General features: G+C 37.1%; 2 protein-coding genes across 9 annotated transcripts in view; one reads left to right on the top strand and one right to left on the bottom strand.

Moving 5' to 3' along the window:
• The first annotated feature begins 2,865 nt into the window (after positions 1-2,865).
• ENO4 (enolase 4) lies at positions 2,866-23,256 on the top strand. Of its 7 annotated transcripts, none has more exons than XM_048060388.2 (14): positions 2,866-3,422; positions 4,521-4,649; positions 5,801-5,991; positions 7,507-7,634; positions 9,710-9,879; positions 10,119-10,250; positions 11,701-11,766; positions 12,497-12,559; positions 14,946-15,113; positions 16,525-16,650; positions 18,858-19,053; positions 20,048-20,115; positions 20,654-20,771; positions 22,642-23,256. In XM_048060388.2, the coding sequence occupies exons 1-14, from the start codon at positions 3,276-3,278 to the stop codon at positions 22,815-22,817; spliced, it is 1,878 nt and encodes a 625-aa protein (XP_047916345.2). In that variant the 5' UTR covers positions 2,866-3,275; the 3' UTR covers positions 22,818-23,256. The 7 variants fall into 7 exon arrangements, with proteins under 7 accessions (XP_047916345.2, XP_066856267.1, XP_047916347.1 ...); XM_048060387.2 differs by having other exon boundaries at positions 2,871-3,422; positions 10,113-10,250; XM_048060389.2 differs by having other exon boundaries at positions 2,872-3,422; positions 4,549-4,649; positions 10,113-10,250.
• Positions 23,257-23,398: 142 nt separating this feature from the next.
• The window catches only part of SHTN1 (shootin 1), a 61,699-nt gene continuing 58,961 nt past the window's right edge, over positions 23,399-26,136 (bottom strand). For both annotated transcript variants that reach the window (XM_067000165.1, XM_067000164.1), the window contains one exon: positions 23,399-25,357. In XM_067000165.1, coding sequence (XP_066856266.1) covers positions 25,144-25,357 — 214 coding nt within the window. In that variant the 3' untranslated portion in view covers positions 23,399-25,143. The remainder of the gene's footprint in view (positions 25,358-26,136) is intronic.

Raw genomic sequence — 26,136 nt, 5'->3', positions numbered from 1 at the left:
CTATCGCAGTATTCCTCCACAACTGGTGCATTACAGAAAAACAAACAAACAAAAAAATAAGAACAGCTGCATCACAGAAATTTGAGGGCAATCTTTTGTAAACTCAAAAATCAGCTGAAAGACTTGACCTTAAGTACTTCACATTCCAAATTACCTTTAGAATTGGAATGATAAATCAAAGCCTATCAGCTCTCATGTTTTAGCTCTGCGGCCTCTTGTGAGAAGGCTGGGCTCACCCTCGCTCAGCATGAGCCGAACAGACCCACAGGAAAAATCCTCAAACTTTAGAAATAAATTAGTATTAAAATCCACTCAACTTGAAGTAACCATTGGAGCGGAGAATGATTACTCAAGGCAAATGAACACTTATATGAGTATTCTGGAAATTAACAACACTAGAGAAAAAAACATGACCTAATAGTCATCAGAAATTTCCAAATATTCATTATATACATTACCCAAGTTCTTGTACATCTTGTATCTAGCCTTAAAGTCCAATCTAAATGTTACACATTCTAGGACGAAAGCTTTGGTTTAGTCTTTTACGTAAAACCATATTGAACTTTGTTACTGATGTTTATCCTACATAAAATATTAAGAATTAAAAAAGAAAAAACACTACACAAGTATTTTTGTGTGTAAAAAGAATTTTTAAAAGCCTTTTCAAAAAACTAAAATGCCTCAAAAATAGTAATATACGTGTGTAAGAGTATTTGTATTGCCAAACTAAAAAGGCAATCCTGATTTTATTGGAAACGTCATGCAGTTTTTATGTACTCAGACTTGACTTCAAAGAAGACCCTGTCAGTGGAATGAGCACACATTACTCTTCTGTGAAATCCTACAAGAACACAGATGGCAGTGAGACCATGATCTTAATTGATTTAAGGGGCACTTTTATGTCTTTAGAGCAACATTTCAGAACGGCAAAAATCAGACCCTTTATGCAACACATAAGCACGCCATGGTATACTTGGTTTTAGAGGGCCCAATAGCATGTTGATTGGCACCACACATAAAGACTCAAGTGAGATATAAAGCAACTTGGGAAAAAAGTAATGCAAACAGTAGTGCATCATACATGAGGAGTAGCTGATAATAACTGATTTCCTGGCAAAGGAGTTAGAGCAAAGGCAAAAGCAGTTTTAAAAAAAATGACGTACAGCTTCTCTGGAAAGAAACACAAAACTGATTTCTCCATCCACCCAAAATATTACACGAATATAAACATATAAACAGAACATGGTGTTACTGGCCACCCCTAGGAAAGTGATGATAGCAAGCTTACAACATTGGTGGTTTGGTACCTTTTAAATGTACATGCTGATATAAGTGAGTCATCTTTATTGTTCAAAAATTAAAAAGAGCTACTACAGGGCATCATTTGCACCTATTCATTTCTCGAAGGACAGATCCACACCAGTCACATGCTTTTGCACACTGTGTGGGTTTCTTGGAGCTCGCTACATATACTTTGATTAGTGAGTTTTTAATTACACTTTAGCCTGTTAGCACTATGGGGCCAATAAAACTAAGAGAAATAGAACTAAATTCTTTTCATTCAACACAACTGTTAACTAAACACCAATTAATTACACCCACACAAGCCTAATGAAGATAATGGGGTTGCAGAGAGTTCACCGATGGTATGAAGTGGCTTGCAGTACCCTAACCTTAATCAGTTAAATACTTCATAATAGGTAGGATCATAGGATAAGTCATCCTCTTTCTGCATGCTTGCAGTTCCTATTACTGTTAATGGAAATTAGACGACACTGCAGATAATTCACGTAACATTCAGTTGACTGTGAACCTAAAATGATAAATCTGGAGGGGAATCCTTACTAGCATTTCAAATGGTTAACTAAAAAAAAAAAAAAAAAAAGAGTGTATGGTAATTTTAAAAAGTGAGTATTAATCTCCTTTGATTCTTTGTTTTCCTGAAGCTAGCAAGGGAAAATTGACAAGTTTCTTTTCTCAGACTATTAATCAATACCAATACAGCAACAAACAATGCTGTTTCTCCACAACACATTTTAAAAGGCGGAAGGTGGGAAAGTGAGTTAAAGGCAACTGAAATTTAGCAGCAGGTACCTCTGCCAAATCACGTCATATGGTCTAGAAGATGATGCCCAGGAAGCACCGAACAAGCACCATCACCTTGAGAAGTACGTTCGTAAAGAATTATGTAATTAAAACTTGAATGCTGTGGGCAAGAGCAATGCCGGTCTGAGTCCATTCCTCTCATAACACCCAGCTGAGAGCCCGCACAAGCCCCTCAGGAAGAGCAACGCGCCCTGAGGAGCAGCGGCCCACCGCACTGAACTGCTCTCAGCCAGCGAAACCTCACCAGATATTTATTCTCTTTCCCCTCTTTAAGGCACGGCTAGTGTCAGTTTAAAAACTTCTTCGGAGGAAAAGGCTAAGGGATTAAAAAAAGATGGAAAAAAAAAAAAAAAAGAGGGTTTAACTCTCTAGAGAGGTACCGTGCTATTTCTGAAGGATGTGAAAGGGAAAGAAAATGATTCAGTAGGGATTTTTCTTCATTATTGCCCAACCCAGAGAAGTGAACATACAATGAGCAAAGGTCTACACATATTGATTTTAGAGCTGAGGAAGTGTGCAGCTAACAGCTTTTTAAGTATCTCCATTTTCAGTTACTTCAACAAAATTACCAATGAACAGTGTAACAAAGTGAAAGTTTTTGTAGGAAATTGCAGACTAAAAATGATCATTTAGGTTGTGAAACGTTTCTTTTCATTGAAAGTAAAGGGCTTTTAAATGCAGAAGTAGAGTTACTGGGGCATTTTGCAGCGTTATCCTCACTAGACATTTCACAAACCATAATCTGTCTCTCTTTCAGGATGATAATCTTACACAATTTCGTTGTTCGGCGACTTTTAAAACTAAAGAGCGCCTGCCCCAGGCATTCTGACTTGGAGGATCATAACCAGCTTCCGAGGAAAGAGCCAGCGCGGCACGAAGGAAAGACACCAAACAAACACCGCCCCTCCCTGTCGCCGGGGGGCCAGCTGCGGGACCCCCGGGGGCAGCCGTAGGACCCCCGCTGGTGCCGCAGGACGCCCGGAGGCAGCCGCAGGACCGCCGGGGGCGCTGCCGCCCTCACACGGCGCTGCCTTCCCCCCCGGCCCGGGGCCCGCCCGGCGCCATTCCCCCCTCAGCGCCGCGCTTCCCGCCTCAGGGCCAACGGCGCTCATCTCTCGCGAGAGAAGGGGGGCGCCGCCATTTTGTCGCCACGGCCGGCGGGCGCTGCCATGGAGCCGTGTGGTGGCGGCGGGCGGCTCGCGGAGCTGCGGCGGGAGGCGGCGGAGTATTACCGGGGCCACCGAGTGCCGCAGCGGATGGAGGAGGCGCTCAACGCCCTCTTCCCGCTATGCCCCGCAGATCTCTACGGGGCCTTGGTACCTCCGGGGGGGCCGCAGTGCGGGAGGCGCCCGCTCTGGCTGCTCCTGAGGGAGGCCGCGGTGCTGCTGCTGCCTCTGGGCGGGCGGAGGCTTCGCCGAGGTTCCCCGCGGCCCCCAACCTGCCCATAGGCTCTCTCGGGTGTCTTCTGGCAGCCCCAGCTGTGACCTTCCCTGGTGCCCCTTATAAGCCCAATGGCTACTGATGAGAGGAGCCCGAGGTTTCTGTGGCTAAAAGTACACTTAAACACTGGGCTTGCCACTGCCTCGGGCAATTTTCTTTCATTTTTGCCTCTTGGGGCCACTGGCACGATGATGCTGGTCCAAATAGTTCTGTGCAGCATCACAGCTTTTTGTTATACGCTGGTTGCTGGTCTCAGTGCAAAGGGAGAATACTTTGCCTTGGGAGGCTGTTGGTGGGCATCCCTAGTAAAGCTGCTGCTCAGCACACTGATGCCATGGGCCAGTTGCAATAAAAGAGACTGGGCATGTTTCAGCTCTTCTCGGAAAGAGTGTGGGCCTCACACCACTTACATCTGGTATCAACTTGACAAAATACTGTAGGGAGTCCTACTAATGAAACATCTGTTAGTGATGATACAGCAACTACAAGCAATACAAATAGGGTGTAACTCTTAAAATAGTATGTGAAAGTGTGTGGAAATGAAGCATTTCACTGTTTCCCATCTCCAGGTGTTTTGCCATCACCAGGGGAAGATGGGTAGCACATGAATTGCAAGCACAATGATTGTTTTTGTTATATAGTGTAAATCCAAGTAAGCTTTGGGCAAATGCCTGTTTTCTGGGAGGGCTAAGGAGATACTTGATGATACCCATCACTAGCTTTGTAAAATAAAGCACATGTTCATCTAACCTGGATATGACTTTGGACTTTCCATATAACTTGGATCTGTTCCCTGGAATGATTCTTAAGTAGATGCTGTAGAAGTAAATGTGCAGTGTAACACAAGTATGTTGAAGATTGGGACATAAAAATAGATTTGCGCAATGGTGGATATAATTTAAATTTGTTTAATGGAATAAAAACCTTTTTGCATTGCAACTGACTTCTGATGGGTTCTTTCTCTTTCATTTAAGGCTAACTACTTTTCTACATTTTCAAAAGCTCCAGTAATATGCAAATTAGCTGGAAGAAAAGTTCTTGATGGAGTTGGTAAACCAACATTAGAAGTGGAAATATACTGTACAGTTAAAAACTACGAGAAGGTATGAGCTCCTTCTTCCTGTTTTATTTATTTTATTTAATAAGACAGTATCAGGGAGATGTACTATTCTACTCATATCCTAGCGAACATTTTAGTTTGCATCTTTAGTGAAAAGATGAATCTCCGTGACTCACCAGTTGAGTACATAATGTTGTATGTACTCAAAAAATGTCATGAAGAAAAAGTCATGAAAAGTTAGCCACTGACAACAACTATGAAAACTTTATGTTCTGTGAATTAGACAATACTTTTTGGACAATACTTGTTTACTTTGTGAGTGTAATGTGACAGAGCATCTTTCTATGTTAAACTTTCGTCTGTCTTAACAATGTATCGTGTTGCTTTTCCTTACAGCCACGTCCAGCCCTGTAAGTTCATTTACTATCGACTTTTTTTTTTGTTTTTGTTTTCAGATCCTTATATTTCTATTTTTGTGGCAATGTTAAAGAAAAGTATAGCACAGTGTCAACAAAGTGTAGGTGAAGGAACTTTTACTTTGAGATGATGTGGGTGATAATTAAGTCAAACATGTATTTCACCTGCACTTAAACTATGACTCATTCCATTCTTGATCCCTAAAAGGAGCCAATTTAAAGAAATTAAATATAATTTCAAAGATATTCACAGTATGTAAAGTAAATACTATTAATACAGGCAGCTCTGTGATATCTGTAGATGATTGGGTGAGTTTTGTAAGTATTGTTCATCCTTCTGTGGTACAGAAAGATAAGCTTAAAATACCTAAATAAGACAACAAGTAAGTGATCATGAGTGATGGCATTAAACATAAATGCTGATGAATCATGATACAACAAGCTAACAACAACTGCAATAGAAGATGTCATAATGACAGTATGATCTTTAAAATAACTCTGTTCTGATAACAAATGGCATATGTAAAGCAGATCTGTCACAAGGTTTTTGCCTAAGTAGTTATAATTTAGATGGAGAAACTTGAATAAGGTCTGTGAGTACCAGCGTGTAAGAGACCAGGAAGGAGGTGCTGGATGAAAAGAGATCAGTTCAGTGGAACAAACAGTAGTTCTGCAGATAGGTGCTTGTAGAGCTGGTAAGGACATCTACTTCTTATTCTTTCAAATTTCCAAATTAGAAATGAAATAGTGCTCTAAGTCTTTTTACGTTATTTTGCAGAGGATTTGTTCTGCTATAATGTCTTCTCATTCTCACGTGCCCGAAAATGCTTCACCTGAAATAAAGGAAGGTGATGAGAAAGAAAGAAGTGACACTGTTGCCACTGCTGTGGAATGGGTGAATGAATCCCTGAACACGATGTTAAGGGACTTGAAGCCTACTGACCAGTGTGAAGTTGATAAGATGCTTGGGTAGGTCTTGCATGTGTTTTCTACTCTTTTATGTTACTGCAAAACAAGTTACTGCATTTGAAATACTGTTAATTTATATGTAAATGAAAAACATATACAATAATGCTTCTAATATTTTTGTATATTTTTAGAATATGAAGTGCATTTAAGATATATTAAAGTATATTATTTCCTGCTGCTTCATAATTATGATATGGAAATTAGCCTTATTTAATAAAATTTATAGGAATTAGATTTTTTTTTGGGGGGGGGGGAAACTAGGAGCCTGAGAAAAAATGCTTGAACATGTTAAAGAGTGTAAGAAACTCATTCGGTGCCAGTTTAATCCGGGGCGGGAGCTTCTTCCAATTGCAATTCTGCTTGTTCTGTTCATTGCACTGCAGAAAAAAAAGTGGTATGGAAGGCCTTTGTGTTATGTCTTCTGCACTGAGCTAGATCCACAGAACAGATAGGTAGATAGATAGTGTTTTCAGGATCTATCAGGGTGTTTTTTCTGGGCAGGGTACTCCTAAGGGATTTTTATTTGGAGTAATTAATTGCTTTTAGCTGGTATTCTACTCTTTCTTGGAAACAAAGTTTTTCTAGTAAACAGTCATATGTATTGTTTCATGCAAATATTTCATAGGGGAATCTCAAGTGAAAATGAATGGCTGTATTTTTCCATTACAAAGAAATATTTTTGTTTATAAGAAAAAAAGCCCTGCGGTAAAAACATCACATGTATCTGAATGTATCTGTACTAGCCTTAGAGAAGCCACCTGGCGATGTTATGGCCTCCTTCACCCAGGAAGCAGTAGTGCGGCATGCCATCCTGTTCTGTCTGTAGTTGGAAGTGTTTCTGTCAGCTGCCTGGCTGAATGCAGTGATGCTTTCCTGGAGGGGTAGCTGTTGGGTTGCCACACTTAACACAAACTGTGGCAAACAGACCTAATTGCCTTCCAAATGGATTAGCTGGAAATCTTTCTCAAGAGAATGAGGACTCGTTTTGAAAGAAATTCTTCCATCTAAAGTGAATCTAAATAAGACTAATACATTACTTAATGTTACCTTACGTAGCTTATGTGCTCCATTTGTCTGAATTGGGTGTCTGTGTGACTATGTATGCAATTTCCATTTCATGCATGTAGTTGAAATGCAGCCACTCAGAGTTTGCAACCACGCAGATGACAGCGTACAACTTACATCCTGGATTAGCAATTTAGGCTAAATTGTTATATGTCATAAAGTTATGACAGGATTACTGTCTGTTACTACCCATGCAATGCAAATTTGTCCTTCACACTAACATTTGTTATACCTGCTTATGGGTTCTTTTTTTTCATTACCCAGTGATGCAGGTAACTACCAAAAGACAGTCATTTATTGACTTACTCAGCTTCACACAAGGAGACCATGGCAGAAACTCAAATAGATGCTCTTAATCCATCTCCCAGCATCTTTAGCAAGTATAGTGTGTCTACTTTTCACATGCCTATCACTATTTTGAACCAATAATCTTTATGCCTTTTCTCTCAGTGAATACTTTAGAAAAAAGGTAGAAGAAAAAAAAGAAATTCAAAAGGAAGAAGAAGAAGCAGCAGCCCCTCTTTCCTGTGCTCCATCAGCAGTGGCACTATCTGGGGGAAAAAAAGCAGCAAAACCAGGTTTTAGTTTATTTCCTTTTAATATTTTCTGTAAGACCTGTAATACCGATATTGATAAGGATGCTAAAATACTTCTGTGGACACTAAAGAGTAGTGTCACATGTTCAGGTCTTCAGTTACTCTGTCCTAAATCTTCTTTCTGCTCACAGCAGTTTCTCCTTCAGAAATGAGAGAGGGAAACACACAGTTTTCTCATCATTCGCTTGCATTTGTTGAACAGAGTTTCTGCCTTTGTTTTACAGTTGTCTTAGACAGGAGGTTATTACTCTTCAGAGTGAGGAATAAGAATGGAGGAGGATGCAAATGAAGAATAAAAATGAAAATGATAAGGAAAGAAAAGAATCATAGAACTGAAAAGGAAAATGGAAATAGAATGAAGATAGAAGTTGAAAAGAACGGAAAGGGGAAGGGAGGAAGGGAAAGTTGTGGCTAACACTGACAAAAGGAGGAAATAAAGGTGAAAAGTGAAAAAGAAAAAAGGAAGGGGATGACATGGGAAAGACAGGAAATACAAAGTGAAAAAAAGAAGTAAGTAGGCAATGCTACTGAAGAAAAAAATGGTGCAAGAGTAGAGAAACAGGATTACTATATATAGCCAAAAAAAAAGAAAAAAGCATGCTATGTTACCTCCATGTATGCATTATCCTCAGAAAAAAAAAGATCTTCCTGTTGTCATTTATTTGAATGGCATAAAATTTTGGCAAATTATCATCTACTTACCAATTTAGTTTGAACTCTCATAAAATACTAGTAAGACCTCCCAATTAATATGTTCTATATGTGTACTCTAAGTTCGCCTTTCACCTGAAACAAAACATCAGAAGCTGTCAGGTCCATCTAAATATCATCATGCTGTATATTGTGTGCTTAGTTAAGGTTCTACTGATACTTATATTACTTGTTTTCATTCATTTTAATTTCTTTGTATTTGTGACATTGACTGCAATACTATTGCTGGAACCAATATCTGAGTATTAGGAGTCAATGATTGTGGCTTCTTGTTGTGACAGGAGAGCAGTAACGGATGGCAACTTCCAGCAGCAGGTGCTTTCAGAGGTAGCATCCATGTTGCCATTTTTGCAGGTTAAAAAGTAGTGTAGTGGAAGGAAGCTCTGGAAGACGGAGCAGTTTACTGGAGTTGCTCAGCACTAGGTTACCAGTGTACTGTGTGTGTAGCTCTTTATCCTCAATGTAAGAGGTACGGAAGTTACGTGCAGTATGTGAATGATGTATGGTGTAATCTGCATATCCGCTTAAGGTCCTTAGGCATATTTTATTGCCTAGCAGAGTTGTATCCCGCAGCATTTATATTTTATTGAAAACTTCCACAGCAAATTAACATGTGTATGTCACTCCTATTAGGAACCAAAGTAGCTGGTCAGATTTACAAAAAAGTACCCAATGCATATGAATTTTGAGAATCAGACATCTTACTTCACATAGGTGCTTACTGGTAAGAAGTGTAGGTAACAAGTACAGTAGTGGGAACTGCTGGGTTTCAAGCATTTTGACAAAAGTTACGCTACTGTATCTGAAAGGGAAGTAAGCTCTTTTGAAAATTAAACAAGACTACGTGTATGGAATATTTAAAAGACCTGATCTGTTCTCTTTATGGAAAACTCAACTGTAATAGGCCTAAATTTTTTTCACGCTCATTATTAGAAGAAATCAAGTATGCGTACTTCCAGTCAGCTTATAATGTAATATTCCAAGATGTTTATGCAAAAGCTGAGCATATAAGGAGGCCAATAAAGACTACTGAAAACATGTTGATGAAAAGAACCTGAAAAATGGTATGACATTACTGCATATAAACATAGACTTCAGTGGCTGAAAGAGCTCTAAAGGAGATTTGAATCACATTTGAAAGCAGAGTGAGGACAGATACTTTACTTACTTGTAACATCATTTCGTATAAAGCAAATGACAAGTTTAAGGAAAAAAATGAACTGACTCTTCTGTTATATATTGACTACACTACCAAAACGTGACTTTTTATTTACTTGCACAACCATGGTACATAAGTACATGTTTTAAACCAATAAAATGTTTAGCTGCTACTCTCTGTCTCACAGGGAAGAAGATGTCGAGTACAGAGAGAACAATCCCGCCTGCAGAACCCATTGAGCCAGTGCTTTGTGGCAGCTTAGCTATTGGGGGAACATCACTTGCTGTAGCTAAGGCTGGTGCCACTATTAATCATATCCCATTGTACTTACATATAGCACTGCTGAAATATAATCAGGTACGTGGGACTTTTGTCATTTTGTTTGTTTTATTCTAGTTACCACAATTCTAGAATTCTGAAGTCAGGAGTCCCTCGCGAAAGTAGGATTAAATATACCTCATAAAATACACCCATAAGACAGTTGCCTGTAATAGGCTTTGAACTGGCCCTGTGCCATAACTAAAATAAACATTTATATATATATATAAATGATTCTGTTTTTTAACACTTTTTTCACACGGTACTCCCAGTTACAGGATTCACCTAAAGAAATGACTCTGCCACGTCCAATGATTACTCTGTTGAACTGTGAAAAATTTTCACCTGCAAAACTGCAATTAGTGAAAGAAGTTATGCTCATACCACCAGCTCAGTTATCACTCAAGCAGGTACTGTTTTGTTGTTTTAGTGTTTTTTTTAATAAATATTAATGTACATTCCATAAATTTCACAAACTATATATGTATGTGAGTATATAGATCTTTTCAATACAGTCCTTAGAATCTATATTTTTCATTTTTTGTTTATTCACAAGGTCAAAGTTTTAACGAATGTTAGTGCAGAGTTCTAACACAAGGAACATTAAAAGTAGTAAACAGATGAAGATTTAAATGAAGATACAGAAAGATTTTAAGTTTAAAATGCATGTGTTAGTATACAGGAAAAAGCGGTGCACTGAAGACTCTGTAAAAGAATTCTGTTATACAACAATAACAGACTAGTCTTTTTTAAAATGTGATTTTTTATTAGTCGATTATAAATAGTATGAGTTGATCTGCAGTGCATACAAAACAAAAAAACTCAACAAATTCACAGCAGAGCTTAAAATCTTTGGGAAAAAATTTCTTTAAAAATGAAATTGTGAAGATAGACAGGAATACAAAGCAGAACAAAATCTATTCAAGGGGCAAGAAGGATGGATGAGACAGACTGGGTCAACACCCTCTTTTTGTTTAGCCATGTGTTGCATTAAAGAATGTATCTGCACAAGATGCCTACGTTAGGGCTGTGATTTCTACTTTGTATGCTGGTGACCTGAACAAATAGCTGAGCTCGATTCTCTTTCTTTTTCCTTTTCCTTTAGATTTTTAGAATTGTCACCAAGAGCTCTTAATAAGGTTACCAATTTTGTACCTCTCAAAGACTTAATGCCTCCTAGTGCTCATGGGAAAGTAGCAAGCTGCTTGCTGCAGTGCAGTAAGCGTAGCAGGTCCTCCTGTGTTGACATGTTGTCAGCTGTAACTGACTTCTGCCCCCTTCAGTTTGCCTTTACTGGCACAGTTTAAGAAAACGTGAACTGTGATTTACAAAGTTAGCATTAAACTTTTCCTAACTCAGTGGAAAAGGAAAAACAGCCTTGTGTTAAAAGCAGTGGATTCGTTTAGCTGGAGCGTTCCTCCATTCCCCAATGTAAAAAACGAAGACAGCGATTCTTTTCCTGCTTTCTGGAAATGTTGTCAGAGTTTTCAGTTAGGAACTCTTAGAGAAATCACAATCGTGGACAGTGATTAAGATCTTTTCACTTGTCAGATATTAGGTAGACCAGGATATTGTTTACTTCTTTTTGGCCAAGAGACCACTTCTCTTACTTTTTTATTCAGCAGCATAATCAAATAATTCTGTTCATTCCACTGCTACTAACCCGTTATCATTGGACACTGGACTGCACTTGTGGGTGGGAGATACTGTTATGGAAGTCTATAAGAGTTGTTGTTTTGTTTTGTTTTTTAAGACTTTATATAGAGGTCTGCATTTAGAAGTGTGCCCTCTTTTCTGATTTAAGCTGCTAGAATGAAATAATTTATCTTTCTTTTGAAGAATACCGTTGTTTCATTTCAGGGCATAGAAAGAGTTCTGGATGTACAGAAAGAAGTGATGAGACTGTTGGAGCCTGCAGGCAAAGTGGTACAATAAAAATGTGTTAATGTGATGTACTCCATTTGACATTTCTACTACTATTGTCTGTTTAAGCTTAAACATAGAACATTTAGCACGTTATCACATTTAGTCTTATGGCACAGAATAGAAGATTTGTTTCTCTGACAGATGAATAAAACATTGGCCATTTAGTGATATTAAATTAATGAAGATAGAATAAAGCATTGTTCTAGGCATAGGAAGACTTTCATTATTTGAACCAGGAAAGGTTCAGAATGGTATCAGAGTGAACGTATGGTTCTGATCCTGCTAAGGCTCACACACACGTAACATATCTTTGTCAAGGTATTATTATTATTGCAGTATAATACCAAGCTTGGTACTTGTATATGCTTTTTGCAAAGTGAGGTTGTTAGATTTCTCCTAGTACAGAGTCTAGATTTTCATTTGCTGGAACCCTGGTATTACTGATAGGTAGGCGGGAATATTTTGAAAAACAGATGATGGTTACGGTAATGCCAGGATAGAAATAAGCACTTGAAATGAATTACCACCACAAAATAAAACCAGGTAGTTGCTTATAGTTTCTTTGTCTTAAATGCTATATCCTAAATTAAATACTTGCAATCTCTTTAGACCAAAATTTAGACTTTTGGTCTAAAAAATAGAGATTTTTTTAAATCTGATATCTCTTTGTAATTTTGGGGCTTTTCCATGGCATTTTTTCATTGTTTCTTTCTTCCTACCTTCCCAACAGCCCAGTCCTCAACTAGCAGACAATAAGAAAGGCAAAGCACCTAATACAGGGAAGAAAGCTCCGGTAAGAAAAGAGATTTTCATTTTAAGCCTTCAACAAGGTATTAACAACAGCAGGGAACCAAAATGTTCTTAAGAAATGAAACATTAATCTACATTACCACTTTGGAAAGGTCAAGGCAAGACTTTTAAATACTCCAAATGGCCATATTTTACATGGTAATTTAGATGCCTCTGACTATACCTTGCCTTCTTGTAGAACATTAACAGAAAGGGAATTCTTCTGGAACCTAGACATTTTTCTTACCTTGTTAAGTCATCCAAATGTGGGCCTGTAGCACCAGCAGAATACATGCCCTTTGTTCTTGTAAGCCCGAAACTATTACCTGTAAGACTTGCATATTGTGCTCTTTGCTACCTCTGGAAACAACTCCCATCTTAGTCATGCTACATTAAGTTTCCAGTTCCTGTGTGAGGTTATCGATAATGGCAGATAGGAACAAGTAGCTGAAGGGCAGCACTTGCAGTAGTGGCAGGGCATTATTTTATCTGATTCAAATGATCTTTGTTGTTGTTTTTATTGTTGTTTGTTTACTTTAAAATCTGTAATTTATTGATGAGTTTTCAAAAAAATAGACGGAAATGTCATGTTGGTTTTGCTTTCCTTTCTGAGCTAATTAAAATATTATCAGGTAAGAACTGCTGCGTTTGTGGAGTATACAAGACAGGATGAGCAGAAGTTTTCAAACAGTTTTGTCGCTTAAACCACACAAAATCTGTCATCGCTAATCAGCTGGCCACTATTTTTCTGGTGGTTAATTTCCACATTCTTATCTCTCTGTGTACTGCAGTAGCAAGCTAAAGTAATTCTTAAGGTAAACCTAAGGAAGCGATGCATTAGATTCTCTGAAAAAAAGAATTTATTTCAATAGGAGAAAACTGAAGGAGATAGAAGTGGGACTGAATTTTAAAGTGATAAAAACATCATGCTAATTTGATTTTTTTTTTTTTGAGGAAAAAAAGGACAAATGACAAAATAGGCGGTGAAAGAAATCATTTAAACAAGAATTTGCACCTTTTTTTTCCAGTATGTTGGTGTCCTAGAATGAAGGACTGGTTACTAAAGTTTCCTAGGCTTTTCTTTATAATAGCGAAAACTTCATTTTAGTCAGACTTATTTTGAGGCTGAAACAATTGAATAACTGATGTTTTGAGCATTTATGGTGCAGCCCTATCATATATGAAATGTTTAAATATATTTTTTAAAAGCACATTTAAAAATAGTTGTCATATCTTAAATCTTTTTCTTTGTTTTGTTGGTTTGTTTGATCACCTATGGGCCTTTTGCTTGTTTAAATATTTAATGCTAGAAAGCAGTTGTTTAGGTTATAGAAGTCAAGACTGTGGAAAAATGTTTTGTAGAGATAAACAGTGCTTTTAATAGAATGCAACAAGGTGCATCATATGGGGACAAATCACATAAAAAAGCAAACTTAAGTGCTATGTCACGTTAAATGCAGGAAGAGTACACCATCTATTACTGTCTATTGCAGCAACGTAGTGCTCCAAGTCAAATAGATTCTTTCTCCCTTCTTGCAGATTGCTACAGAATGATTTCATACCAATCTGACCAGAGGTTTCTTTCTACATTTTTTTATATGAAGGAACATTCATATGAAGGTCTCTGTTCTGTCCACTCTACTTAGTTCTCTAGCTCTTGTCAAAACTGGTGCCTTCCGAATGACTTCTCCAGACAAACACAGGATTTTACCCTGTTGCTTTCTGGGCAACTTGGTGTTATTCTTTATAATCCCAAATCCACAGACTTTCACAGTCAAAATCAGTGTTTGAAAACTTGCAGAGAAAAAAAAAATACAGAACACATGAAACATTTGCTCAATGCAAATCTGATCATGGCTTTTTACAGGAATACTGTTCTCGAGGCAGACAACTCAATACTGCTGTGCTAGAGGTATTTCCCCTCTATGAAATTTGTTCCTTCCAGAATACTTGGAACATTCCAGTATTTCTTGAGCATCCTAGAAAGGCAATATCAAAGTTGTCATTGAGGATGAATGAGTAAAAGCAGTTTAAAACTGGAGAATATATTTCTGTGGTAAAGGGATGCTCCATAGCACCAGAAGCTTTTCCACAGTATCCATGACAATTCGGTGATTGTTAGGTGTGCCTTGAAAATGATTTTGTAAACCAGTACTGGCCATATAAAAATGGGAACTACATGACTAGACACAGTTCCAAGGATGATTTGTTTTCTATCTATTAGCGCTTGGTAACCCCTCATTCATAGAGAATTGTCCTTAAAGTTCCTAATGCAATTTGTGAGAACAGATTTATATTTTGATGACTGAAGGCAGGTTGTACTGACAGTGAATACATATGTAAGTATTATTTATGTGTAAATAAATAGATTATTTTTGTTTTATTTCCAGCCACCACCCTTAAAAAGAGTATCACACTTAGGCTGCCTAATAACAGGATGGGATAATCTAGAACAACCTCTACTCCTAATGCAAACAGCTTGCAACAACATAGGTCTGGAGCTAGGAACAGACATGTATTTAGCAATAAATTGTGCTGCTCATGAATTAATGGATTACGTAAGTTATTTTCAGTATATGTTTTGTTGTTTTATTTTAAAGAAATACAGTTATTTGTTAACAATTTACTATTGTATTGCAAACTCACTTAGAAGCTTCCAAATCTGTTTTCCACAAGCAAACCAAAAGTTTTGTCTCAGCATTTATAAATTGTCTTTGAATCAGTCCTGCAAACGTAGCAGATACATTACTGGATTGTAAGAGCAAGGAGACAAGCCATGCTGACCTCCTTCCAGTCGCCCAGTGCAGTGGGAGCTGTGAGAACGCTGACACGCATTCCTCCTCTGCAGCTGTACCAGCATACTGATGCACCTTGCCTGGAATAAGGCTCAGTGGACCAAGGCAACCCCCCGTTATGCCTTGTGTCCTGCCTGCAAAAATCTGTTACTTTCATGATTTAACCTTTACATTCGAGTGACGTAAGCCTGCCTGCATCAGCCAGCTTTATTCCTTTTCTCTGTTTATTAATTTTTCAAGATTTTTTTTTTTAAGATAAAGTGTATTTATCTCCAGCTGAAGTCCTCGTGTTCTTGCCCCTATTTCCAAGATCAATCTTTTTTTTTTCCTTTTTTTTTTTTAAGCAGAAAAAGAAACTTGCTATTCTATTTGGTTTAGTATTTCGTGAGATTTTGCATGTTTAGGTGTACTGTATCAGCAAATCTTCTACTAGTAGTATATTTTGTGAAACAGTGTTGCTCTCCTGACAGTTTATGATGTCTTAATCCTATTTCAGAATGATTGAAATCTTAATGAATGAATTATCAGTAATAATTATCAGCAATTCTGTAACTTTGTTATTGTACTGTTAAAGTCAGTAAAGCAGTGTTTTTTCTGGCACAATTTGACAGTGCCAGTGACCCTTAATCATCCTCATATGTTGCAGCTTATACTTCCCATAATGGTTAGACTAGTTGAAAACTTTTTTTTTTTTTCTCTGAGAGGACAAAGAAGCAAGGAAAGGTATTGTCTTATTTTTGAGTACTGAGGGTATGTTCCATTCTCACAGCAATATTTTTAATGAAAATGAGAAATAAGAATTAACTTTTTTTTTTAAACACAAAGATTTCTCATACAAGATATAATAAAAATATCAAGTACTGCCAGTTTTATGACAAAGTTGTGTAAAACTGTCAGCATTGCCTAGAAAGTGCTGGAAGAGATCTCCCTTGTTTCGGGAATGATACCTTTGGCATGAGACCACTGCAACGTACTGTTACTGTAGGCAAATATTTCTGTAACAATGTGCACACAGACATAGAATAAAGTAGACAAGTGAATATGCGCTTATTGAAGAACACACAATGCACTGCCTTCATGGAGACACTAGTGTTACAAGACCTGCAAGCTTACATTACTAATCTGTTTTTTGAAGTATTACCACTCTTATCTTTTACACTTTTTACTTTACTAGGTTAAAGGAAAATATGAAATACTTACTGGAACATTCAAAAGTCCTGATGAAATGGTTGACGTGTATGTGGAACTGATTAATAAATTTCCTTCTATTATTGCATTAGTAGATCCCTTAAGGAAAGAGGTAAGATAGTTTATGTGAGACCAGTGAATTTTTCACATTTTTACAAAACATACAAAATATGAAGCTTCTGTTTTTAGAGTGTTTAAGTACAGAAATACCAGTATAAAAAAGGGTAGGTAATAATTCATTTGCATATCTGTAATTGGCAACAACATTTTTCTATATGTTTGACCTAATTCCTGATAGAAAATAATCTTGGCACGAACAGAATATGGATAGTACAAATATTTTAAGGAATAACAGGAAAATGCTTTTTTTTTTTATCTGATTCTGCTTGCTAAACCACAGTCCTTTTTATTACATTTTCCTTCTTATTTAAGTAAATAATTAAAATTGTATTGTAAAATCAAATTACAAAATTCAAGTAATATATAAATGTTATTACATTAAACAGGAGAAACTAAAAATTTGGACATGGTTATATGCTTCTTAGAACAACTGAAAAAAATTCACATCACAGCTATTCTTTACAATTGAGATTTATACCCGAAGCCAGAACAAACCTGTAACTGGCACCATTGCTCAGCAGAATTTTAAAAGTGTATTTTATCACTGTGATCAAAGTTCGAGGGGTTAATCAAGTGTTGGCAACAGATTAAAACAATAAAGTAGAATACTCTTAAGCATGTTACCAGGTTATTGATAGATGAAAGAAATTGCACAACCTCAAATATAAGCATTTATGCATACAATTCAGCTTCCATATATTACACAAAAAGATAAAAATGTAATTGAAGCAGAAGCTACAATTGTGACCTAGATTCTACAGCTGCACAACTTAATAAAAACTTATTCTTGCTGTGGAATTGTACACCTTTTTTTTTTTTTAAACATAAAATACATGACTTTTGTTTTTCTTACAAAAAAAATAACATGATGAGTATGAATGAAGGGGGAACCAAGGTGTCTTTATGAATCTGCCAAGTGCCTGAATCACTAATTCTGAAACAGATGATCTGCAAAATCTAGTTTTTAGCTGAAACTTTAAAAGCTTATTTTTCAAATATCGGTGTATGTTATTACCTTACTCTAGGTAGCCTTGCTTCCCTGCACTGTTTCAAACTGACTTCTATATTCCAAAACACCAGATTATTCCCCACTCCTACCAGGGCTGCAAACTTTCTTGAAAATTCTTATGAAAAAATATAGTTGCAATAGGAAAATCTGCAGAAGAATTGCAACAGATAGTGAAGTAAAGTTTGAAATAGAGTACTGTTAAGGAAAACGCCTCTCCTCCTCCCCTCCTCAGAAATCTGCAGTTTACCTAAGGTACATCCTTGCCACAGATAATTAGGTCCTTGAGGATTAGCCCTGGTACCAGTTCAGCAATTCCAGACAGCAGACCACTTTAGTGCTTAAATTTAAGCATTTGTCCATGCATCAAAAACTTCATTTTCTGTTACATATGGGCTTGAAAGCTTCATAAGAATGGACTTTCATACAGATTGCAAGTATATAGGTACAAATTTCTGTGATCCACACACCAAGAATTATCCCTATCAGAATTATTAACTAGAAAATTAATGTTTTTAATATGAGAACTTTGCATGCTGTGGACATAAAGAAAAAATAATTTGTAAATTTCTTATTTCAAATTATTTACTTATTTTTATCCTCTATTTCTCTTTAAATCTCAGTGCATTAAAATCAAGAAACAAAGCTCCTAAAAAATGGAGCTTTGCTAGAAAGAGAGTGTTGTATTTAGCTGTTCCCTGCAGGTCTGATCATCCTCTCCTCATATCTGTCACTGAGCCTATGGCTGCCTCCTGTTTCCTTATTTTATATTCAAATAAAGATTATGACACTTCGCATATTATCACAATAATGAGACCTTTAAATAAAACAATGGAAAATTATTTTATAGTCCATGAAAAAATAAATACAATTCAGGAAAGGTGATTAAAATAGCAAACTCATACAAATAATTTGAAATATTTAAAACTGTGCCTGTGTGCAACTAGCTTTGATTAATTCCAGATTAGAAGATTTGTTTTCCAGCAAAATCTTAAAATTCAAACAAAATTCCTGTATTTTATTTTTGTTTGGTTGACAGATTTAAAATATAAAATATATGCTTATAGTGGAGAGTATCTTTAGCATTAAAGCCAAACTAATTTTGTATTTTATTTTTTAATTTTTAGCTCAATTAGGATTTGCATTCATTTTGTTGTTTTAAACTGCAGATATTTACTTGATTGTTTATGCAGGACAGACAACAATGGAATAACATTTGTTGTGCTCTTGGTTCCAAATGTTACCTGATTGCTGAAGATGCTGCCACAAATATTTCCAAACTTAAAATAGACCAGAGCATGAACGTACCGATGTGCAGTGGTGTTGTCCTAAAATATATTAATCAAACCAAAGTATCAGACCTCATAGAATTTACTGGACTTCTGGACGGTGAGTAGAGGAGTTAAAATGCTTGCTTTCAAACCCTACAAGTCAATAAATAGTGTTGCTACATCCATAAATATTACATATTTTTATTTAATAATCACCACTTCAAATTTAGAAAGCGTTTGTCAGAAGAAACTAAAATTCGTGTTTTGATTCACAAATCTGTGTTCGCGAGCTTAAAACAGGACGCAGGCTTCAACTATAGCAAGTTAATATATTGTGGATGTTTTGAATGTGGATGCCCTTTGACACTGCAGATAAGTGTTGTACAGCTAGATAATAGAATTTAAATAAAACAAATGATCTGAATAACAATAATCTGAATTTTGACTAATATTAGCATTAATAACTAAGAAACCCAAACAAGTCCAAAATGTTTAAAACTGCAGTTTACATAGATTATTGACTACATATTATTGAGCCTTTGTGGTAACAGTACTTGTGCAGTTTCATATGTAAGATTTCTCTTTGTAGTTTTTTTTTTTTTTATTTTATTTACCTTTATAGCCAAGGAATAGATGGACAAATTTAATGTATCCAATTTTATAATTTCCTTCTCCTTATTCCTTCAAAAAGCTCAAAATAACTATATCAAAGCGAGTAAATAGCAATCTAAACATTTCATGCAGTCATGAGGGTAAACGTATAGTGAAGAAAAATCATTACTATAGTAAAGAGCATATTTAAAATAAATAGAACAGCCTCCTGGCTTGTAGAATACGTTACCAGAAACATCAGCTAGAGATAAGATGTAGGATAGCATGTTAGATATTCCCTTATCCATGCTGAAAATAAAACAAAATGTACTGTTAATGCCATAGTGGTAGCAAACTAATATAGTCTACATTTTTATGAGATGGGTTTCATTGGTTTTACTCCTGTTTGCATTTAACCACAAAATGCCCAAAGGGGGGAGGAAAAAAAAAAGAAGTCCAATTTATGTGTCAAATTTATAAAATATATACTAATGAAGGTTTTACACTTCTGTTATATATAGGTCAAAGACATATTACCATATTAGGAAGTCCAGATGGAGAATCTTCTGATGATAGCCTTGTGGATCTGGTAAGTATTGAAAGCTGTTCAATTGCAGAATTGCCAAAATACTGCTTTTAACATGAACTATTTTTTTTTAGGAGAAAGCCTGTTTCTGTGTGAGAAAGAAACAACATTTTACGAAATGGGCTTTTTCTAGAGTTGCTTTTGTCCCCCCACAGAGAGCTAATTGAGTCTGAAGAGAACACACAGTAAATTTGCCAAATCAGGGAGTATATTCAAAAGTGCATAGAATCTATTTGGTTGCATTAGTTTATAAAAAAAAGTGAGTTAAAACATTTCTGAATGGTAATAATACTATATCTAAAAAAATTTAACAGTGATAATATTTAGTCTTTTGTATTAAAGCTACATTTACAAATAAAATTTCCTATTGTATGCCAGTGAAAATTATTGTTTGTATCCAGCAAGTCTTTCATCAAGGACATTTATTATTTGTAAAAAGATAAGATTGTTAAGTTAGAAGTAGGATACCGTGTATAATAATTACAAATGACATCACTTCCCAAACCATATAGTTTTAAAATACGCACTTTCTTGTTTTAAGGCTGTTGGACTGGGTGCCAGGTTTATCAAGTTGGGAGGTCTTTCCCGTGGAGAAAGGGTGACCAAATACAACCGCCTTCTTGCTATAGAGGAAGAACTGGCCAAGAATAGAACGCTACGTATGAGCTTCTTTCTTACTTTGTTTTCAGCTTGCAATGAATACGAGAACAAAGATTGGAGGGAGAATGATTGAAACTGCACCACAGGAGGGAAGCGAAATCAAAAGACTATAAATAAGCGCTGACAAAAAAAACCTAGGATAGCACTTGCCACAATGTATATTGTTGTCCTAATGGATTATCTGTTTACTGAATGTTAAAATAGACTCCTTCTTGAGGAGTAGCCTACATTAAGCCTTTTTCCAGAATTAATTGGTAGGAGTCTTGAAGCCCACGATGCAAAAGGAACGAAACAAAAACCACGCATATAACTCCAAAAAGCTGCCAAAATGGAATTTTAGGGCAAATACCCCACCTCCCTCAAGCCCCTAAACATATATTGCTAACAAAATGTCATTTCACAACCCCTTTGTGTTCCACGTCCCGCAAAATGTGTTTGGAAAGCTACAGTTGCATGGGTAAGCACGAAATAAAACCCAAGAAAAATCCAAGTTGAGGATGCACATTCAGCCTTAGCCACTTGTATGCATCTGTCTGCATTTCATGATCTGCATATTCTTTATACACCATTTTCTATGCTGTTAAATACTTAACTGGTCATTAGAGCCACTTCTCCCTTGCTCAGGTATCAATGAAGACAGAATAAAAGGATACAGGCTTGAGGGGAAGGAGGGGAAGAAATGAAGGAAAGGGTTTGCACAAATTTATTATGGCTAAGTAAAAGAAAAACGAAGGAGAATTAAGTCATTTGATCTTGTTTCTCATCATTTTGCGTTCTGTGAGTGGCATATCCGCATTTCACATGCAAACATTATATAACAAAGTATTTTTTATAAAATACTGAAAAGTATTACGAATTTTGGAAATCTCCCATTTGCTCATTTATAGTCATTATAAAAAAACAGAAAAATTCATTTGGATGAGTTTCACAGAATGTTTTCAAAAGCAAGACATATCATTATAAACAACTGTGACCTTGAACTGCCTCAACAATATTAATATATTCCCTATTCAAATGGAGGTAGTCTAAACAAAAGAGCTCGAGTTTGACAAATATTTAAAACTATATCTCATAAAATGAAATAGCATCAATTCCTGAGACCGTTAATCATTTGGCAGAAATAAAATCCAGTAACTAAATCAACAGCAGGGAAATATTGAGATGGCATGTCTGAGCCGCATACCAAACTCTTCATTTGGCTGGGCTGCGAGCTACAAAATACACTGGAGAGCTGAGCAGTAGAGGACTCTGTAAGTGGTGCGTAGCTGGGAGGTGACATTGACCCATCAGGAGTCCCCCCAGGACTGAGTGAAGCAGGCCTGCAGCTGGGCTCGGGAGCACCACAACAACAGGAGCCCTCAGCTCTGCCTGCTGCCACGCAGACACAGATAGCCGATGGGAACCTTTGCAGGAGGTGCAGAGGAAGAAGGATGTTCAAAAAAAATAAAAATAAATAAATAAAAATAAAAAGGGGGGGGCAGCAAGAGCCAAGGTGGAAAGCAGCAAGGTGAGATGATTAGCGAAGAAGGGACCACAATAAATACCCGGCTCAGGCTGTTCTGAATCATAGAATGGTTTGGGTTGGAAGCGACCTTAAAGACCATCTGGTTCCAACCCTCTGCCTTCCACTAGGCCAGGTTGCCCAGAGCCCCATCCAACCTGGCCTGCACCATGTCCTCTTCCTGCAAAGTGCAGCAGTGCTGCTCCCTTATTTCTTAGGCCCAGACTTCTAATGGTGTTTAGAGACTTGTGTAAGCATGGTGTGGAAGTTTTTTTTCTAAAAAAAAAATTGAGTGCATCAGAGAACATTTCAAGAAACTGAATTTCAGCAAACATAAGAACAGGCTTCTTTTTTCTCTTTTGTTATAGGGTCTGAAGCAAATTTTGAGTTTACTGATTTTGCTGAAGAAACACAGCCAGAAAAAGAACTGTCTGATGTAATTCCTTCCCCAGCGCAGGATTCGTTGCCTCCACAGCTCTCTCAGCCAGCCCTGCAGGTTCACAGTTTGCCTGCACAGCTCCCAGATAACAACACACTAACCTAGGTTGCCCCCCAAATTAACTTTTGGGTAAATTTCTGAAAACTAATTTTGGTAAGGAACTCATATATTGACTGCTACTTAATTTATATTCAAGTACTTCAGCTAAAAATTTTAAGCATTCAAATATTAGCTTCTTTTCCCAGGAGACCATTACTTCCAGCTGAAACCAAGATAACTGAACAGTGACTACAGTTTGAAAATACTGCAAAATTCTGTGCTGTATTTACAAGTTGACCAAACAAATACTTCTGTGTTAACTTCAAAACTAAATGTTTGTTTTGAGAAAGTAGAGATCTCTCTCCACACAAAGAGTAAGCTATTGACAAACAGTAAAAAAAAACACATTTTACAAAAAACAAAGGCCTTGACTGTTTTGCTGCTCCAGCCCCTCCCCACCCCCCCGCACAACCTCAATGCTGCTCTTAGATCTAGCCTACAAGGGAAATTTTGCTCCAGTTCTAGCTAGCTATCAATACAAGTGCATCAGTGCAAACCCCAAATGTAGGGCACAAAGCTGTAATTTGCATCAATAGGAAGCCTGCTTCAGTCTGAGGCAGGGAATAACAAGTCAACTTCACAAGGTCTGGGAAACTTGTCAGTAGTCTTTTTAATAAGCAACAGTGAAAAGATAAATAAATAATTTATATCGTAGGTAACAAATAGTTTAAAAGAATTTTTTGAAACTTCTGGTTTTGAATAATTTGAAAATTTTAACATATAATACAGCAGTAGTAATTTGAGGAAAAATACATATATAAAATGTTGCATTTAAAATTCAATGTAACAGATACGTAAGTGAAAAATTAACCACCAAAACCACCGCTGCCCTCCAGAAAGCAAGGTATCAAATAAGGAGACAAATTTCCCTAAGTTTAGGAATTAAACATATTCAGTAATTAGATCAAATCCAAGATTTTTCTTAGCAAACATGCAAAAACACCAGAAAAGATGTGAAACTACCACATTCGTTACTATCATTTTATTTTCAGGAAAAGCACCAGACAACTGCATGCAGAGCCAAACTAACAAACTCAGAACATTCATCCTTCAATACTATCAATGTTTCAATTCATTAAATAAAAAATAACCCAAGTGCATTCAGGTACGTGACCACCCAATTTTCAGTTACACCGATCTTCCTTAGGTAAATCCCTGATTACATTTGTTTGTTCATTATAAAAGAATGCGATACCACGTTGGATTTAAAAAGAAACTACAATGGCAAGTGAACTGGCAGTGCAGCAGATCAGTTAGGTACCTATCTCACTGTCTTCATAGGGAATAAGGGCTGAGGGAAAGTGGAATTTGTGCTACCAAATACAGAAATCTAGCAGAAATCTAGAGTGTTACCAAATGAAGATCTTAATGCCACCGCTCCGTACTAGGTTCAAAGCAAAGGCATCTGTATTAATGCTACTGGGTTTTACCTGGGAGTTCTCAAAAATGTTGATTCCAAAGTCCATACTCATGGGAGCCTAGGATAACTTTTTGCAGCAGCACATGCAGATTCCAGCTGCATCAGTACCAAACTGCTACATCAGACTAAAACAAAAAAAAAATAAAAAAAAAAAAGAAAAACAGGAGATAAATCCTCCTTTGAAGAAGTGCTAATCCAAATAAGAGCACCGGTCTCTATCCACAAACTTCTGCCGTTGGCTGCTGTTACCAGAAGTCTTGGTACCAAAGAGACATGCCGCACTGCCTCTGCTTTTCAGTCTGTGGGCTAGCTCTCTACTGGGGAAACTGAAACAGAAGTGTTATGCTTGTGCTTTCAATTTCATCAAAGTGGCCTCTGTGGAGAAGGCAGAAAGGAGACCTACAAGACCTTGTTTTAGGTAGGTATCAAAGTATTCTTAAAGCAATGTGTCTAAAACCTGTTTGTTTTTGTTTTTTTTTTTAATAATACCCCTGTACTAAAGCTGAGGTGAGTGTAATCACCTTCGTAAGGTCTAACCCAAAGCCTGACCAATTCAAGAGGGATGCAAGGGGCTTCCGGCAAGCTTTGGAATGGTCCTTTAACGAAGGATCTTCTCAATAAAAGAATAATTAAAAAAGCCTTTTTCAAACACAGTTTTAAGAAAAAGGAAGGTAACAGTCAATATCTAAGAAAACATTAACCATACCTGCAAAACTAAAATGGGAAAGGGAGTTTGAGCGATACATAGTTGTTTAACACTAATGCTTGTAACAAAGCTGCATACAAAAGACCATTTCAACCTGCATTACTGAAAACTTTGGAGCACAGACTGTAGCCCCTAGTAACACACCTAAGCAATTTACATGTCCAGATAATGATTCCCCAAAGTTACGGCCTTTTTCAGAACAGGTTTCAACAGTTAGAACTGTCGTCTATCTCTTTCATTTTCTCTACGTTAGTTTCTTTAGGCAGTGGCTTGCTTTTTTCTTCTTTCGTTTTGTTCTGATGCGGTGTGTTTTCAGACATCCGATCCCCACCGGTGGCAACAGGATCTAAAACTACAATGGATTCTGTCCCTTTTTCACTACTAGAAGCTTTTCTTGTGGATTCCATATGACTAGGTGATCTAAAGGAAAAAGAATAAATACATGAATACAGATAGCAATTCACGTATTTAGGAGAAACAATATAAATATACAGAAAAGCATTTCTATTATTAGTAGCCTATGTGACCAGAATTGGTCCACTAGCCTAGTGAACAGATAATAAATCTATTACACATTACAGCCCCTACATACAGGTAGCAGTGCACAAAATGCAACATTCACATTTCCTGAATCAATTAGGCCAGCCCTGTAAGATATTTAACAGTAGAAACAAACTTAAGACTATGAAAGAGTAATTTTAAAGATAATCTTAAGAATTTCTTTTCACTCTGCTCATCTCAGAGCTGCATTTAGGTTGCGCATGTCCAACACAGCAGCTGCACCCAGCGAAAATGCTACTAGTTTCTGTCACCTAGAGGTACTGGTCCTGCAGCCTGGAAGAACACGGCTTCTTCTCCACGCCTGCATCCCCGAGCAGCTTGCACAGGCGCTCACTAGCCTGCACCCTACTGCATGACAGGGAGCTAGAGGCAGCACAACCAGATTTTCTGCTGCAGCTCAGCACCAACAGGCTGCCAGTGGTCTCACTGGGAGTGAGTGCAAACCATTTCTGAAAATTCACCACTGGATTTGCTGAAATACAGAGGGGCTTTAGACCTACGTTGCCTACTTCAGAACGGGGCTGTGTCTTGACTGCTTGCAGCACAAGTTCTTGCAGAGGAAAAGCCCTCTGAGCGAGGAAGGAAAGGTCAGAGGCACCAGGGTTATTTGTTGAGGCTGGCATGAACACAAAAAGCAT

This window comes from Anser cygnoides, chromosome 7 (assembly GCF_040182565.1).
Source record: "Anser cygnoides isolate HZ-2024a breed goose chromosome 7, Taihu_goose_T2T_genome, whole genome shotgun sequence".
NCBI lineage: Eukaryota > Metazoa > Chordata > Aves > Anseriformes > Anatidae > Anser > Anser cygnoides.
This window is presented reverse-complemented; position numbering and strand designations above follow the sequence as displayed.

Coding starts and splice junctions, on each gene's coding strand:
- ENO4 (XM_048060387.2), top strand. CDS start 3,276: ATGGAGCCGTGTGGTGGCGGCGGGCGGCTCGCGGAGCTGCGGCGGGAG. Junction 16,651..18,857: donor TAGATCCCTTAAGGAAAGAG/GTAAGATAGTTT, acceptor TTGTTTATGCAG/GACAGACAACAATGGAATAA. Junction 20,772..22,641: donor GGCCAAGAATAGAACGCTAC/GTATGAGCTTCT, acceptor CTTTTGTTATAG/GGTCTGAAGCAAATTTTGAG.